Source organism: Engraulis encrasicolus, chromosome 2 (assembly GCF_034702125.1).
Source record: "Engraulis encrasicolus isolate BLACKSEA-1 chromosome 2, IST_EnEncr_1.0, whole genome shotgun sequence".
Lineage (NCBI taxonomy): Eukaryota > Metazoa > Chordata > Actinopteri > Clupeiformes > Engraulidae > Engraulis > Engraulis encrasicolus.
The window spans coordinates 49,278,490-49,295,330 of record NC_085858.1 but is presented as its reverse complement, the minus strand read 5'-3'; the positions used below and the strand labels follow the sequence as shown (position 1 = coordinate 49,295,330).

The 16,841-nt window shown below is 43.6% G+C and overlaps 1 protein-coding gene across 2 annotated transcripts; it reads left to right on the top strand.

The window, feature by feature from the left end:
* The first annotated feature begins 808 nt into the window (after nucleotides 1-808).
* mgrn1b (mahogunin, ring finger 1b) lies at nucleotides 809-16,815 on the top strand. 2 transcript variants are annotated; one of them, XM_063190209.1, is made up of 17 exons: nucleotides 809-1,492; nucleotides 1,845-1,963; nucleotides 2,052-2,140; nucleotides 2,464-2,610; nucleotides 3,035-3,152; nucleotides 3,368-3,434; nucleotides 6,274-6,317; nucleotides 6,908-6,955; nucleotides 7,218-7,286; nucleotides 7,743-7,902; nucleotides 8,405-8,514; nucleotides 8,893-9,113; nucleotides 10,898-11,012; nucleotides 12,578-12,623; nucleotides 12,992-13,102; nucleotides 13,977-14,022; nucleotides 14,479-14,564. In XM_063190209.1, exons 1-16 carry the CDS (start codon nucleotides 1,405-1,407, stop codon nucleotides 14,015-14,017), a joined length of 1,593 nt encoding a protein of 530 aa, XP_063046279.1. In that variant the 5' UTR covers nucleotides 809-1,404; the 3' UTR covers nucleotides 14,018-14,022; nucleotides 14,479-14,564. The 2 variants fall into 2 exon arrangements, with proteins under 2 accessions (XP_063046279.1, XP_063046271.1); XM_063190201.1 differs by lacking the exon at nucleotides 13,977-14,022 and having other exon boundaries at nucleotides 14,479-16,815.
* Nucleotides 16,816-16,841: the final 26 nt, after the last annotated feature.

The window sequence follows — 16,841 nt, the reverse complement described above, 5'->3', positions numbered from 1 at the left end:
AGCACAGCATCCGTTCCTCCCAGAGCTCGTATTCTTCAGCCCTACCGTCAAACACCGGCCACTTTGTCTTTTGATGCGCCATTCTCCTCAGCTTTCCGTTAGCGTTCCCGGTTTTAGCGCGCTAACTAGCTACCACACTTTTAGCTGACTAGCTAACGTTCGCCACTTTCCGTTACTGCACATTGTCGTCGATACTGGGCCCATAACCTGTTAGCAGGAGCGCTACAATCACCAGGAGAAGTCCAATGTGCAGGTTTCAGAAAGAGTCGAAGACGAATACCTCACGTCAGCCTCAAGGCATATTTATTTTAAAGTATGATAAAACACACTTTTATCATACTCTAAAATAAATATGCCTTGAGGCTGACGCGAGGTATTCGTCTTCGACTCTTTCTGAAACCTGCACATTGAACTTCTCCTGGTAATTGTAGCGCTCCTGCTAACAATATCGTTTTAATGATGTAGTGACTATTTTTTTTCCAGCAACCAACATAAAATTTCGCTATCACATTGTTTGAAAAGCATCTGATTCGCCTGATCCATCAGGCTAACCAGTTGAACCATTTATTGACCCAACTTCATATCTTAGAAACTAGAAAAACTCGTAAAGTAATCCATAAAGTTGGATTAAAATCACACGAGTTAGATGTTTACAAAATCATAAACATTGAGACATTAAATGGGAGGTGCTCTGATGTGTGTTTTCTCTGGCGTTGGACTGGATTGGTCATCTTTTCCTACGTCCCCAACCTTTCAGCAAATCACATCGTGTCGTGTTGAAAATACGGCACTGGCTGCTCTAGCAGACTGGAGGAGTTGTTGGATAGCCCAGCAGGCTACTTAACATCACACAGACAGGACGAGTATTTTCTCCGGCTGACTTCCAAATTATATGGCATGAATTATAGTTTTGTGTCGATCAGTAACAGAAGCGCCCTGCTACGAACGACAGGTCGGGGTCTCGAGAAGCAGAGAACAATTTACGCATTTTGCCTCGTGCTAGTCTGCTCACTAGTTAGCCAATCCATTATCTGGCTAGCTGGCTAATTAGCTACTTACGTACCTAAATAATTATTGATGTACTGGTAACCAGCAGCACGTAAGTGGGTATTTCAGTCGTATTGTGGCCTAATTGTAAGCCATTAATACCTATTACAAGGCACTTACAGCTCGTGAGATTGTATGCGACTAGATCTCCGCATATAAGGTATAGCTGTTTAAGTGTTTATGCTCACGAATCAATACTTTGTGGTTATCCTGTTAGCCAAACAAGTTAGCTCTCGGATACTAGGCTAGCCTTGTGCTAACGTTTAAAGGTAACCAAAATCGCACTCCGCTCATAGTTTATCGTTGGCCTCGGGTTTCCTCCATTGCATTTGCAGTATTAACTAAAAATAAAACACAATGGGCTCAATACTAAGTCGGCGGATCGCTGGCGTTGAGGATATTGACATCCAGGCTAACTCTGCATACAGATTCCCACCCAAGTCTGGTAAGTATTCAGGCTAACGTTATTTTGGTACCCGTTACAAGCATGTCAACTGTATATTTTTCTCCGAATGCAAATCAATTACCCTTAATCGTTCATTCTGATTATCTCAGTGACTGTTGGTCGATGACTGTGTAGTTATTTGATCGTATGTGATGCAAGAAAACTACATTGCTAGTGCATCGCTAGCAATTTTGCTGTTTTCACCATTTTTAAACAGACCGTTCTTTGATATTGCATTCAATGACAACATGATTGGATGACTGACTTTAGCCTTCTCTCTAAAGAATAGGCTACTGCTGAAAACTACTCGATTGTGCTTTACCATTTCTGGTGTGTGTTCAATGTCCTCAAGGAAACTATTTTGCCAGTCACTTTTTCATGGGGGGAGAGAAGTTTGACACACCACATCCAGAGGGCTACCTGTTTGGGGAAAATATGGATTTAAACTTCCTTGGAAACCGTCCAGTCCAGGTGAGGACAGACTTCCACCTGCAGAATTATGAATATGCCAATTAGATTATCACTATTTTAAATGGCATGCTTAATTTTTGCCCTGTAGTTTCCATACGTCACACCAGCACCCCATGAGCCTGTTAAAACTTTGAGAAGTCTCGTCAACATCAGGAAAGACTCTCTGCGTCTTGTCAGGTGAGATTGGTATTTTTTGGCTGCTGTTTTACATATAGGTTTATCGTTAGTAACAGCCCTGGCTGCGCAGCCCTGACTGCACAACCCTGGCTGCACACTGTTGAACCTCTGATTGTTGGAAACAACTGTCAGTCAAAGAATGAGCTCACATGGTTGACTGCTTAGCATCTTGCCCCTCCTCACAACATGAATGTTTGTAAACGAAAAACCTATATAGAGTAGATGTGAAGGCAGCAGTGATTTCCAGAATTGGTCGAATGTTGTGATTTGGGGACTAAAGCTTGATGGTGTTTGTTTTTCTTTGGCTCTATTTATAATGTCAGGTACAAAGACGATGCAGACAGCCCCACAGAAGAGGGTGCTAAGCCCAAGGTCTTGTATGGAGTGGAGTTCACCTTCGATTCAGACGCCCGAGTGGCCATCACCATCCATTGCCAGGCTTTTGAAGAATTCAGCAATGGGATGGCTGTGTAAGTGTCACTTTAGTGAGTGTACATGTCTCATGTGAGGATGTGTTCTAGCCTGGTAAACCAGACTAAATGTGAGATTAAATGTGTAATTTAGTCTGACCCGGATGAATGACGCATCGGAAGATTGTCGATGAAAACAACCCGTTGTTTTTCAAACTGTGCCTGTGCCTATTGGCCAACGCTTTGTGTCGTCACACCCTCAAAACCCTGTCCGCTTAGCATCCAAAGATTCAAAACGAATCAAAAGGTGTTCTGCTATTATGTAGAGCTTCTTATGTATCCAAATAGTCAGTCTAGATGCCATGCTTGCATATGGGTCAGGCAAGGTCAGAGATAGAATGTGGAGGATAATGTAAATTTCTTGTTTCCTATGTTTGGTTTGAAGGAATAGTCGAATGATATGCAATGACATGGTTTCCGACAGGTATACTCCAAAGGTTCCCACCATGGCTTCTGAGACGGTGCACTACAAGAGAGGAGTGAGCCAGCAGTTCTCCTTACCGGCATTCAAAATTGATTTCTCTGAATGGAAAGAGGAAGATGTGAGTACACTTGTGTTTACAATAAGTTTACTCTCACTGACTAGTCATATGAATCTCTTATTGCTTCTGGTGCTGGATGGCAGTGCCTACATAGACAGTATGTCGCCATGTCACAATGGCCATGCATTTTCAGATTGGGGCCAATGTGGCGGATAATTCTATAATGGTGAGGTTGATGAAGTGGAAACCTTTTGTGTGTGTGTTTTCTTTATCAGCTGAATTTTGACCTTGATCGAGGTGTCTTCCCCATGGTCATCCAAGCAGTGGTGGATGAAGGAGATGGTAAGCATCACCAAACTGTGCTTTCCTCAGTATTTATTTACGATGACATCAGCATCACCGAACAGTGCTTTCTTCAGGATTTATCAGGGCTCTAAATTAACACCAGCCAACCGGCCAGATGCTGGTGAAAAGTCAGTTTGATTGGTAGAAAAGAAAACATACTAGCCACTTTAACTGAGGTTGAGTTTATGTTTCTCTGATAAGATTCAACATCTACTTGCCAAATTGGCTAGTGATGAAAAAGATTACATTTATAGCACTGGTATTTACTAGAGATGCACCGGATCCTGATTTTTAGGATCCTGCCGGATACCGGATCCACTGCTTAAGATCCTGCCGGATCCGGAACCGGGTACCGGATCCTACGAAAGGGTTGAAACACATAGCCTACTCACACACGTGGGCCCTTTTTATCACGTTGGCTCAAACTATTTTGACTGAAAAGCCTCGGCTACCGGATCCGGATCCTGTGAAATTAAATTATCCTGCCGGATCCGGAACCGGATCTTGGATCCGGTGCATCTCTAGTATTTACAGTATATCACGAAAGTGAGTACACCCCTCACAGTTCTTGCAGATTTGTGAGTATATCTTTTCATAGGAAAGCATTACAGAAGTTTTACTTTGACACAATGATTAGTGACCTTTTAACAACATATTTAACCACTTACATTTCTTGTTCACTCCGAACACTAAATACAGCCATTAATGTTTGAGCATGTACTCACAAAAGTGAGTACACCCCAGATTAAAATCCGGTACAGAAGGGGCTGTGTTGGCTTGAATTGTCTCAAAATGAAAAGGCATTAAAAGTGAGGTCATCAGTGTGTGTTTCAACCTGTCTTTGCATTGAACTTTTACATTTTGAGTGTGCACCTGGCTTAAATAGATTGGTGTGAGATTTGAATGCAATCCTATGGAGAATACCATGATCTGCTTCAGTAGTCACAGTCAGGGGTCTAAATTAACACACGCCAACCCGCCAAACACGGGTGAAAAATAATTTTGGCTAGTAGAAAAAAATACCTACCCGCCTATTTGGCTAGTGGCGCCCGAGTACGGTGAAGTATGAACGGTAAACCGCTGCTATGACAAACGTTAGACGGCGAGATTTCCTACATTACCCATGGACACTAGCGTCAAGACGTAGCCTCCCACCGTGGGCTTTCCAGTGCAGCGATCGGCAACTCCATGCCGTTGCGCGCGACAGGATTGAAAACATTTCAGATGACCAGCCTGTCAGCTACGCTCACACTATTCTGACAGGCAGCTCTCCTCCTATGCTCCCGTCACTTTCGCTGCAACCTTTTTAACGTCACTACTGCTGCTACTAGCATGAACCGTGCTGTATCAGGCTGCCTTTTTGAAGCTGCGAGGGCCTGGCCATTTCAATAACAGGACTAACGCAGATTATGCATAGAGCTACTTCTGTAGGCTATGTTTTGTGCGAGTGATGAGAATGTGGCGGGGGTTAGAGCAAGGTTCTCTGTGTTGGTGAATGCCAGTAGTAATTGTAACAGTAGTAGTAGTGGCGTTAAAAAAGTGGTTGTGGAACGAAATTGCGACAAGGGCAGAGGAGGACAGCTGACGTAGTGTGAGCGTAGCTGTCAGTTGTCTTCTGAAATGTTCCGAGTCCTGGCGCGCGCAACTAAGTTGGAAAGCCCACGCCATCGGAAAGAAAAATAATAACAAAAAAACCAACCAATGACGAAGCTATGGAAGTAACAAATGAAGCGAAGATTCCCGTGATATTATTTACTTTTAGTTAAACTAGGCTTCTTGTCATTTTGTTGCGCATGGTAGATAAGAGCTCCTCCTCTCTCCTCTCCTTTTTGTCTCATCTCTGCTCCTTCCTTGGGTGTGTGAGGTTTAGTGTTTGGCTGTGTTTGATTACTGTAGGCCTATGTTAAGGTCTGTTATGTGAGTGGCTTGTGATATGATTCACGGTTTTCAGAGGAATTGAATAAAAACGAATGAAATTGATCAGGCCTAAGTAATGAAAGTAAAAAATAATGCAGAAGTAAAAAAAAAATAATGAAAAAATAGCCTATAATATGCTTATTACATAGGCATAGTATTCATGCCTATAGTGTAGGCCTATCTGTGTTGTAGACAGTTGAACAAAATGACCATAATTTAAAAAAAAAATTAGCCTAAAGCATAGTTTATTTTGGCTAAAAAAAAATGGCTAGTTGAACTTCTGTTTGGCTGGTAAGAAAAAATGTCCACTAGCCAAATTGGCTGGTGGTGGAAAAAGTTAATTTAGAGCCCTGGTCACAGTGCATGTTGATATGCATGTTTCTTTTAGGTGTATTTCAGATTGCCAATGTTGACAGCATTCATGCATCCCCAAACCATGTCAGTCCCAATACCATGCTTGGCTATTGAGAGGATAAACTTTTTTGTAAAACTCACTTGTTTACCACAGCACATGCTTGACACCATCTAAAGTAAATTTGTTTATCTTGGTCTCTTCAGATCACACGACATGGTTCCAGTGATCCATATCCTTGGTCTGTTCATCTCTCTTGAGACCAAGATAAACAAATTTGCTTTAGATGGTGTCAAGCATGTGTGGTGGTAAACAAGTGAGTTTTACAAAAAAGTGTATCCTCTCAATAGCCAAGCATAAGGTCACTAATCATTGGGTCAAAGTGAAATTTCTGTAATGCTTTCCTATGAAAAGATATACTCACAAATCTGCAAAAACTGTGAGGGGTGTACTCACTTACGTGATCTACTGTATGATGACTACTTGTCGCAAGAGTGCTGCCTTTTTGGACATGCTGTGTAACAAGAGATTCTTTATTTACTGTGTTTGTGTTTTTTGTTTCCACAGATTGCCTAGGACATGCACACGTATTGCTCGCAGCTTTTGAAAGGGTGAGTTCGCTGTGGGGTTTGTCATGTGACATGCAGGGGCGGTTGTGTCTTGTAGTGTGGTTGTGGTTCATGTGGTGTTCTCTACTAAAAAGCACAGTTTGTTAGGAGGAATGGGTGTATCTACCCACATGTCCTGTTTCTGCAGAATTAGTATGTGGTGCATTTCCGATGTAAATATAGACCATTTGTTTTCTCACTCGTTAATTCAAAAAGACCACAAACGTCAGTGTTCATGATGTACATCTTTTCTGTGAGACATTAGCCTGACCACAAAAGCTGTTGTTTTCAGATGCTGGAATCTTGAAGTACTGAAAAAAACAAGGCATTTTAGTTGCATTGCTCCTGGTCAGAAGAATTGCACATTATGAAACATAGTATGACTCTTAAACATTCGGCTCTCCTCTCTGCATTTTGCTCTCCCCTCCATATCCTCTTTATCTATTTATAATAAGGTGACCCCCTTTTTAACCTACAACGAACGGTTTGAGCGCCTTACAAATTTACTGATTTAGATGTAGGTTCCCTCAAAGATGCTGCCACGCAGTGTAAAAATAGCTGCTTTACCAACGTGTCCCATTTTTGCTTGACAGCACATGGACGGGAGCTTCTCTGTGAAACCTTTGAAGCAGAAACAAATTGTGAGTATCTCAAAACAACCCCATTCATCGTTTGATGTGATGTGTGTGAAGTTTTTGAAGTTGTTAGTTTCATCACTGTTACCTGTCCTGTCTTGCACTTTATGTCAGTCTGTAAAATGTCAGTCTTGTATATGTCTATGTTCTGGCATGGCATAGAGAGAAGACGTAATTTAATTTTCCTTGTATGACTTGTGCATATGAAGAAAGTGACAATAAAAGCTGACTTGACTTTCACCCCTTAACTAACTGTATGTTTTGACAGGTGGACCGGGTGAGCTATCTGCTACAGGAGATCTATGGGATTGAGAACAAGAACAACCAGGAGACAAAGGTGAGCACACAATTACAGCTTGCAGCACAGGGGTTGGACAATGAAACGTGAAACGCCTGTCATTTTACACCATTTCCCAATGTTCTAGCTTTGGTAGTGCGTGAAACACCCATTGATGAACTCTGCGGCGTATCCAATCACTAGCCTTTCACGCACTACCAAGGCGAGAACACTTTACATTGGGAAATGGTGTTGGTGTGGGTGGTTTCATGGCTAAATTGGACCAGCCCAGGTGGCCAGGCCAAGTTTCATTAATTGCACATTTCACCAGTAAGAACAGAGTGTAAAAGTTCAATTGGCCTGTTGTCTGCCTTTTTAGTTCAAGTTTAAGTCAGTTTATTTAAAAAAGGACAATTTGCATTGAAATGCATATTTGGGAATAATGACAATAGGCCATCTTCCGTACAGTATGTCAGAAAAACGGCCTAGATTGACATGCACAATGTCTCATTGCAGCCCTCGGATGACGAGAACAACGATAACAGCAACGAGTGTGTGGTGTGTCTGTCGGACCTGCGGGACACCCTGATCCTCCCCTGCAGACACCTGTGTCTCTGCAACTCCTGTGCCGACACGCTGCGCTACCAGGCCAACAACTGCCCCATCTGCCGCTTACGTATGTCAAGTCAAGTCGGCTTTATTGTCAATTTCTTTACATGCACTGGTCATACAATGAATTTGAAATTACGTTTCTTACTTCCCCTGCAGACATAGACTTTAGGTGTGGACATAGACAATTAGACATAGACAGTAAGCATACATTCCACCTAGAGTACCTATACAATACCCATACAGACATAAAGTGCAAGACTGGGCAACAACAGACATGCATAGCACGTACATTAAAAAGAGGTAGTGTTGTAAGACAGAGAATTTACACACAGAATCCCTTTGGCATTTATTCAACATGGGAAAAAAAACGTTGGTAGATTTTATTTGCTTCTGACATGTTAATGATCCTTTACTAAACGCAAATGATAATTAATTACTTGATTTTTCCCCAAGAAGATGTATTGAACGTAGTACATTTATGAGAAAAAAAAAATCATTTTCTTGTCTACACTGGAATGGCAGACATGCAGTGACTAAAAGTGAGTTTCATCTTCTGTGTCTCTCAGCGTTCAGAGCGCTTCTGCAGATCCGGGCGGTCAGGAAGAAGCCTGGAACCATGTCTCCGGTGTCCTTCAGCCCCGTGCTAGCTCAGACCATGGACCACGACGAGCACTCGGTAAGGAGACCTGCACAATTCTTACTAAAGGATTTTAATTGGTGTACTTGTTTTTAATTTAATTTATATTGGGATTTTCGTGTATTGGCAACTTAGTCAGTGGTGTTATTTCACTTGTGATCTGTGGTGTTATTTCACTTGCACAAGAAAACGCTTGAGCATATGTATCCAGTTACCTCGGTATATAATCAGTGTGTTTACTCCATGTGCTCAAAGCTCCGACTCGGTTTTAATTTAATTTATATTAGGATTTCTGGGTAATGGCAACTTGTTTAAGTGAAATAACACCACATATAACCAATAAAACGCTTGAGCATACGTATCCTGTCACCTCTGTATATAATCTGCTTGTGTTTACCCTATGTGCCTCCTCCTCAGAGCTCGGACTCGGTTCCTCCCGGCTTCGAGCCCATCTCTCTGCTAGAGGCCATGAACGGTCTTCGGCCCGTGTCCCCCGGGATCCCCTCCGCCCCTCTCTACGATGAGATCAACTTCTCCTCTGCAGGGGGAGTAGGTGCGGACGGACGGCCAGTCAGCCCCACAGAGCTGCCCGGGGACGGTGCTCTGCCGAAGGGCAAAGTCAGCAAGTCTCCGGACAGGTAATGTGTCCCCACACACGGTTGAAGGTGAAGATTGTGCAGGACAAAGGCTGACGGTAGTTTCGGAGAAAGCGGTCCGCACACGTAAAATCCTTTTTTGTTTTCTTTTATTATTTCATGGCTGGATTACGTTTCGACTTCAACAGTCTTCATGAAATAATAAAAAGGATTTCAATTGTGTGGACATCTCTCTGGAACTAATGTCCCCACGCAGCTCTGCGATACCTCATCTAACCTCCCTGGCTCGGCTCCAAAACTGAAACGGCTCTTTTTTTTAACAGGGCTAAATTGCCCTCTTCTAGCAGCACACTGACATAGTGTTTTGTGGGGGAATTTAAAGGTGTGTATGTTTTTAAAACAGTTATAAAAAGTTAAATTTGTGTGTCTTCCATAACTGTGCTGGTACATTTCTATAGTAGGGACACATTCATGACATCAATAACCCAATCTGAATAGGTACAGGGGGTGGACAAAATATCTGAGACACCTGTCATTTTAGTGTGGGAAGTTTCATGGCTCCAGTGGACCAGCCTGTTGGTCAATCTTCATTAATTTCACATTGCATCAGTGAAGTGAAGTGTGAAGGTTCAATGAGCAGGGTAAGAGCACAGTTTTGCTCAAAATGTTGCAATGCACACAACATTATGGGTGACGTATCAGAGCTCAACAATGAGATGTTCTCGGTGTCCGTGTAACTCTTGCATCTTTGACCGAGACAGCAAGTCATTGTGATGTATCAAGAGCCACAGTATCTAAGGTAATGCCTGCATACCACCAAGAGGGATGAATCATACCCAACAAGATTAACTAATGGATGCAAGAGGAACTAAATGACACTAAAATGGCAAGTGTCTCGGATATTTTGTCCACTATGAATAACGAATTGTGATATTCCCATTCTGACAGTCCAACGCTGGGGCTCAGTACCCAGGAGCTGTTTTGCTTTTTGCACTGTAAATCAAGAAGTCTGGTTCCTGCAGTAGGCCCCTAGCTTGACTGAAGGTGATTAGATAGAGAGCATGAGGCGGAGAGTAGGTACAGTATGTGTGCTGCTAGGGGATATATGATGACACTGCTGTTGGGGGTTGTCACCTTCTCTGCCTGCCTCCCACCCCTGTGGTCAGCCCTCTGGCCTGTGTCCAGTTGAGTGGAGCTTTGCTACCCCAAGGTGTGCATTCCAATATGCGCACTCCTCCCCCTCCCTCCTCGGTCTGTGCTTGTGGCCTCGCATTTCGCGGACGCCACTCCTCCGTGGTGAAAGCAATTAAGTTTCCCCTCTCTCTGCCCAGCCACAACAATTTTGGCAGACTATTCTTCATTCACCGTACCGTTTGCAAATGAGAAAATGAACATTAGAGCTGAGCTTTTGCGAGGTGTTGAAATACAATTCTGTTGTCGCGGTCGGTGACTTATTACTTCCTGCTACGAGGCCACAAGCACAAGTGGAGGATGGGAGTCCGCACATTGGAATGCAGGACACCAAGGTGTGTTTGAGAGCTCCTGCCCAGAGTCAGAGGACAGCACATCCTGTATTCATCAGATTGATGACTCTGCACCCGGCCGGTGACTCATCCTCATCCACATGACACTGCAGAGCCACGTCCTTGTGCTTTTGGAAGTGTTGTTGTACTGGTGTCACAATTCTCTTTCTTTCTTTCTCTTTCTTTCTTTCTTTCTTTCTCTCTCTCTCTCTCTCTCTCTCTCTCTCTCTCTCTCTCTCTCTCTCTCTCTCTCTCTCTCTCTCTCTCTGTTCTCTGTTCTCTGGTCCTTGTCCCCCTCTGCAGCACCCTGCGGTCCCCTTCCTCGCCCATCCAGGAGGAGGATGAGGAGAAGCTGTCTGAGCTGTCCGATGCCCAGCCCCAGGCCACCCTGTCCAGCTGCAGCCCTGTGCCCATAGAAGTAGGCAGTGCATCTCTCTCTCTCACACACACACACACACCCCTCTACTCTCTCTCTCTCTCTCTCTCTCTCTCTCTCTCTCTCTCTCTCTCACTCTCTCGCTCTCTCTCTCGCTCTCTCTCTCTCGCTCTCTCTCTCTCTCTCTCTCTCTCTCTCTCTCTCTCTCTCTCTCTCTCTCTCTCTCTGACACTTGCTCGCTCGCACACAGACACACACACACACACCACTAAAACTGGGTTGAGGAGTGTGTGTGTGTGTATTACAATCTGTCTTAATTCTGTAGATGTTTTATTTATTATCACTATGATATTGACAATTAGCATACTCTTCCCCAAAGGATATTGGCCCTTGTTTGTAGATTTCAAGGTCCTAATTCTCACCATGTTGTCACCCCATTTTCCTTGTTGTAATTAATGTGTGGTGTCTATCGCTTTGCTATTTCACAGTGATTAAACTGGATAGCAATGGCAGACCACCTACATGAGGAACTCGTGTTCCCTGATTAAAAAGGTGTTCCCAAAGCAGACCAAATTGGAAACTCTGTGCCACCGTTTGGTACCCTATTTGTTCTGGGCATGCAGCAAACAGGGTTGCGCTCTGTGATGAATTGGTCTGTCATTGCTGTTATTACAACCCACCACCCTCCACCCCTCCTATTATACTAGCTGGGATGAATGGCTGCATTCGTGATGGCGCATTACTGTTTTTGCTGTGCATCGCGCATGCACACTTTGCCATTTCAATGCATTCTGGTTAACCCATTTTAGCCTAAGCCCTTTTTGGGAAAAGTTGCCTCTCCCTATTAAAACCTAAATATCTCAGCCTCCGAAGCACATACAAACATGATATAAGTTGCATTTAAAAGCTAGAACCTTCATTTCGCACTAGAATATGTTCATTCAGCTCTAACATACCCACATTTTTTATAACACAACACAAATCTCAAGAACCTGAATGCGGCGTATATGTCGCTCCATCACACAATGGGCTCCATCACACAATGCGCGGCACTGCAAAAGCAACAATGCACCATCACAAATGCGCCCTATGCTTACACGCACCACATTGCCAGGTGTGCTATCTTTATGCCGTGGTGTCTCGTTGCAATTAAAGAGACACAGATACTGCATGTGGTATATAATATAAGGCCAAATTAGCTAGCTAGGCTCGTGCATACACCTCCATCTCCATGAAGTGATGCCTCCGCCTGACTGTGTCCTGTTCTCCCTAGCTAGCTCCTGGCAATGTCTGTTCCAGAATCAGTTGCCTGATGTCTGATGAAGATCCAGTGTGATCGAAACGTTGCATTTTAAATAATAAAGTTTATTTTTGGAGCTTATCGGCAGTGTGCAGACCTACCTTTTTCAACTATCTGATTTTTTTGTCTGGCACCTGCAACAAGTGTTTTTGGATGTGCGCACCCTACCCAAAACTGTTCCAGAATCAGCTCATGAATTTGCTATAGTTCACATAATGGGATGAGCCGTTCTGACTGCTGTTAAGTGCAGTATGTGCTGTTGACGTGTAGTGCTGACTCTCAACGCCTGTCTCCTTTGGTCCTGCAGGATGCCGCAATAGAGGACGACCCAGAGTCCCTCACACCTGAGGATGGTTAGTGCATTATCGTTTGTGTCTGTCTGTCTGTATATGTGAGCATGTTGGTCCATTCATGCATTTACCATAGTGAAGAAGTGGAAGAGTATGTTTGTGATGGGTTTGTGTTGCTCTATCCGTTTGTTCTAGTGATTTAATTGTGTCCTTATCAATATATCCGTGGACATAGATTCTCTTCCACTGCTCTTCTCTGACACTGTCGTCGTACCCCCCCCTCCGTTGTAGCATCAGCCAGCCCATCCACGCCACATGTTGTATATATGGCATGACGTTGTGCATATTGTCAGTGTTGTTGTAGTGTGTAAAACATGGAGGACTGTAGTGAACTGGAGAGGTGATGTTCGCGTCTACTGTTCATCTTGCAGAGGTTCTTCTGTCGGATCGGGAACGAGAGATTCTGGAGGATAGTTGCAGCGAGCACAACAGCCTGTCCAAGGCAGAGAGCGACCCTACAGAAGAAGACCTCTCTCTCCCAGGTAAACAAGCGTGCATGCACACACACACACAGACACACACGTGCATGCACACACACACACACACACACACACACACACACACACACACACACACACACACACACACACACACACACACACACACACACACACACACACACACACACACACAATACAAACACCCCTGTGCTATGGGGAACAGTTACCCTTGTGCACTTATTGTGAAAATAACATTGTGGTTGAATTTTAATGTTGCAAGAACAGGTGGCCATACAGCTGGTTATGTAATGGGGGGGAAGGGGATTTGAGAGTGCGGGCTACAGTGTGTGTGTGGCTCATTTACCAGGAAGACTTCCTACTCTTGTCTCATTTCGCTTTAGTGATCCTACATCACTGCGCTACTCGTAAAGGTTTTTTCACTCTCCCCTCTTGCAGTTTTCTCTTCTCTGCTCAGCATCTCTCTTGACTCCTTGTGTGCGTTCCAATATGTGACCTTGCGTCCTCCACTTGGGCTTATGGCCTTGTACCAGGAAGTAATATGTCATGATGACATCACTGACATCAGCATTATATTTCAATATCTCGCAAAGGCTAATTTGTTAAGTCATTTTCTCATTTGCAAACTGGATGGTGAATGAAAGATGGTCCACCAAAACATTTTTTGGCTAGGCTGACGGCGGGGAAACTTAGTTGTTTTCTCCACGGAGGTGGGGCCAGAAGGCGGGGCGAGGCCACAAGCAGAAGTGGAGGACGCAAGGTCGCATATTGGAATGCAACCCTTGTTTGGCAGTGTGCTGTTGTTGTTAAGCTGCGTTTCCTCACTGAACCTCTTGCCGTGCTTTCCTTCCCTGTCTCCACGCCTCTTCTTTCCCCCTCCTGCTCTTGCTTTGGGCAGCTCTAGGTCCTGAGGCCTGCTCTATTGGTATGGAAGAGTAACTCTGGTAGGTAGTGGACTCTGCTCTAGCCTTCTTCTCTTGCTTTCTTTTCTTTTTGCTTCCTTTAGTCTCAAGCTTAAAAAAAAAAAGTGTGTGTATATATATATATATATATATATATATATATATATATATATATATATATATATATATATATATATATTGTTAAACCACATGGTGTGTTGAAATCTATTTGTATCGCTGTATTATTCCATGGATGAGGGTTAGTGCCTCCTTGTAATGCCTCTATAATGCCTACAATAAAATTGATTTTTGTTCTCCCATAGTATTTCAGAATGTTCACATGCCGCATATGCTGTTTAAATTATTGGAGATAATTTAAGAGAAATTGAAGAGTGCATACACTGTTTTGGTGTATTGTTATTAAAAAGTCAGTCACTGCGACTGTCTGTTTCTATGGGTGGTTTTTCACTTTTTTCCGGTTTCGCTTGTCTCCTGCAGGGTCGTCCGAGTCCACGGAGAGTCTGAAAAGCGAGGGCACCAACTGCTCCAGCCAGCCTCTCCTGAGTGCCCACAGCAGTTTGCACATGGAGGATGATTAGCTTGACAAACCCCCCACACGCCCTCCTTCCAAACCAACCCCACTTAACCCTGCACAACCCTCCACCTAGGGTTGCCAACCGTCCCTTGAAATACAGAATCGTCCCGTATTTAGAGATAAAAGTACGGGTTCCGTATTGAACTGAAACGGGACACGTTAAAATTCCGGAAAAATACATCTAAGAAATGCTACATTTTCTGGGGGACGACCCCCAGACCCCCCCGCCACGAAGTGTCCCGTATTTTTTTCATTGACAGTTGGCAACCTTACCTCCACCCTCTTTGGTCTCCCCCCCCCCAAAGCCTTCAGCCTCCATCCTCAGCTTCTTCATCCTCGCCTGAGGCTGTCTGTGAAGATTCTCATTCAGCCGGGTTACCAGTTGTTGTTGTTGTTGTTGTGTAAGCAAAATCGAATTTGAAGATGTTTCAACTCTTATCTAAATGGCTTCTTCCTCTTCAGTGATCGTCTGGCATGATAATGGGGAACTAGTAGCATCCGTATCCCAAGATCCTGGTCCTGCTATGAATTGGAATTACAGTCACAGATTCTCACAGTGGTGGGACCAGGGTTGCCATCTGATTGTGCGCTTGTTGTCACAGCTTTGAGAGAAACAGCACTGCTGTGATGATGCAGAGAATGGTTAAATATCTTAAGGATGAAAACGTAAAGCTGAAGGCAGTGATATTGTGTAAAGTATTACTTCCCCCTTCCATTTTTATGAAGGACTGAGGGGCGTGTGATCTATAGCCCCACCCCTAGTGCTCTGGATGTAGTCTCTTGTTCCCCATCATCACGTCAGAATGGAAGAAGAACTTTGGATGTAAGGGGAGCTGCTTGCAAATTCTTTTCACTTGCCTGAGGTAGTTCAGCCTCCCACCCGAGGTCCGTACCTCCCGACCCCCACCTCTCTATGTACAGTATGTTTCCACCGCACTCTCTACCGTCAATACTACGTATATCGAGCATGAGCCGCCTGAGTCTGGATCTTGCTATTGCCCACGTCAACAAGCTAAGTTACCGCCACAGCCACACTAAGACTATGGAGGGCCCTGTACATGTCTGCCTGTTGCCATGGCTTATTTGGTTGGAGATGGTCAGCGGATGGTTGTGCTGGAACCCCCCCCCCCCCTCTTTTTTTTTTGTTTTTTTGTTTTTGGTACCCCTTGAAAGATCACTGGACTGACTGTGTGAGGACCCTTCAGTATGAGTTCTGAAAGCTCCATTGACACTAACTAAAGCCGTCTGTCCTTCACTAATCAAATGGCATTATGCAAGTGTAAAAATCTGTGAGGTGAAGGCAAAAAAAAAAACAATTTGGTCATGTTCTCTTTTCTGTGCTATGAACAAACTTTTCATAACGTGCACTTAGTGAATTTATGAAGGTCTTATCTGTTGTTACTCAAAGAAGTAAGGATGCATTCATGTCTGTTTCACCTAATGAACTGTGCTACTGCTCATATTTTGGGGTTGTAACAGGTGTTCCTTGCATATAGTGAATTTGCATACTACTCATTATTCTGTTATTGTGCTCAATTGAACTCGAAGATTCCAAACTTTTTCTGTTTAACGATGTGTAAAGGTAATCTAGTGGAATTTGTATGTATTTCCTTGTAAATGTGTACATTTTAACTGTTTATAACTGAGGAAACGGTGCAGCAGACTGTGCAGCTGAATTTTTGTATTATTATTATTATTATTTATATTAGGTATGCTTGTATATTCTTGAAATGATGTTGACTTCCCTGCACAAGTGAAGTGGCGTCGGTGCTGGTTGCAAACTATTTCATGCCCCTCTATTGCCCTAGCTGCCTGGCGGATACATATTGGCAGTGTCGTGTAGCATTACTTGTACCCGTTTTTGGTATACACAGTCCGGATTTTGCTAACTGCTTTGCTTTCATTCAGAAGTAAACTTATTGAATGATTGGTTTTACGGGACATGATGGCGATGCTGGGATGGTACGTCTAGGTATTGATAGATGTTTTGACGCGCAGAGTCCTGTACAGAAAGCATTTTTTTTTACATCTAGGTATATGTGCCTTTCTGTAGAGCAAATATAGCTAATTGTTGCTTGGGGCTTTTGTGTTCTTGTGAAAGGATCACTGTTAAGCACAAGACAGGGAGCCTTTTGGTTATGTACCTAACAGTATGTGTAAACTTAAAAGTGGGTATCGTTGAAATAATCTTACAGCAGTGTTTTTAAGGTTATAAATATAGTTATCACTCATCTGTAACAGCCCAGGTATAATGTGCTTTTTAATG

Bases quoted from the DNA above. Each gene is read 5' to 3' on its own strand.
- mgrn1b (XM_063190201.1), top strand. From the start codon at position 1,405: ATGGGCTCAATACTAAGTCGGCGGATCGCTGGCGTTGAGGATATTGAC. The intron at 2,141-2,463 runs GTGAGATTGGTA...TTATAATGTCAG, and splicing joins GACTCTCTGCGTCTTGTCAG to GTACAAAGACGATGCAGACA. The intron at 6,318-6,907 runs GTGAGTTCGCTG...TTTGCTTGACAG, and splicing joins TGCTCGCAGCTTTTGAAAGG to CACATGGACGGGAGCTTCTC.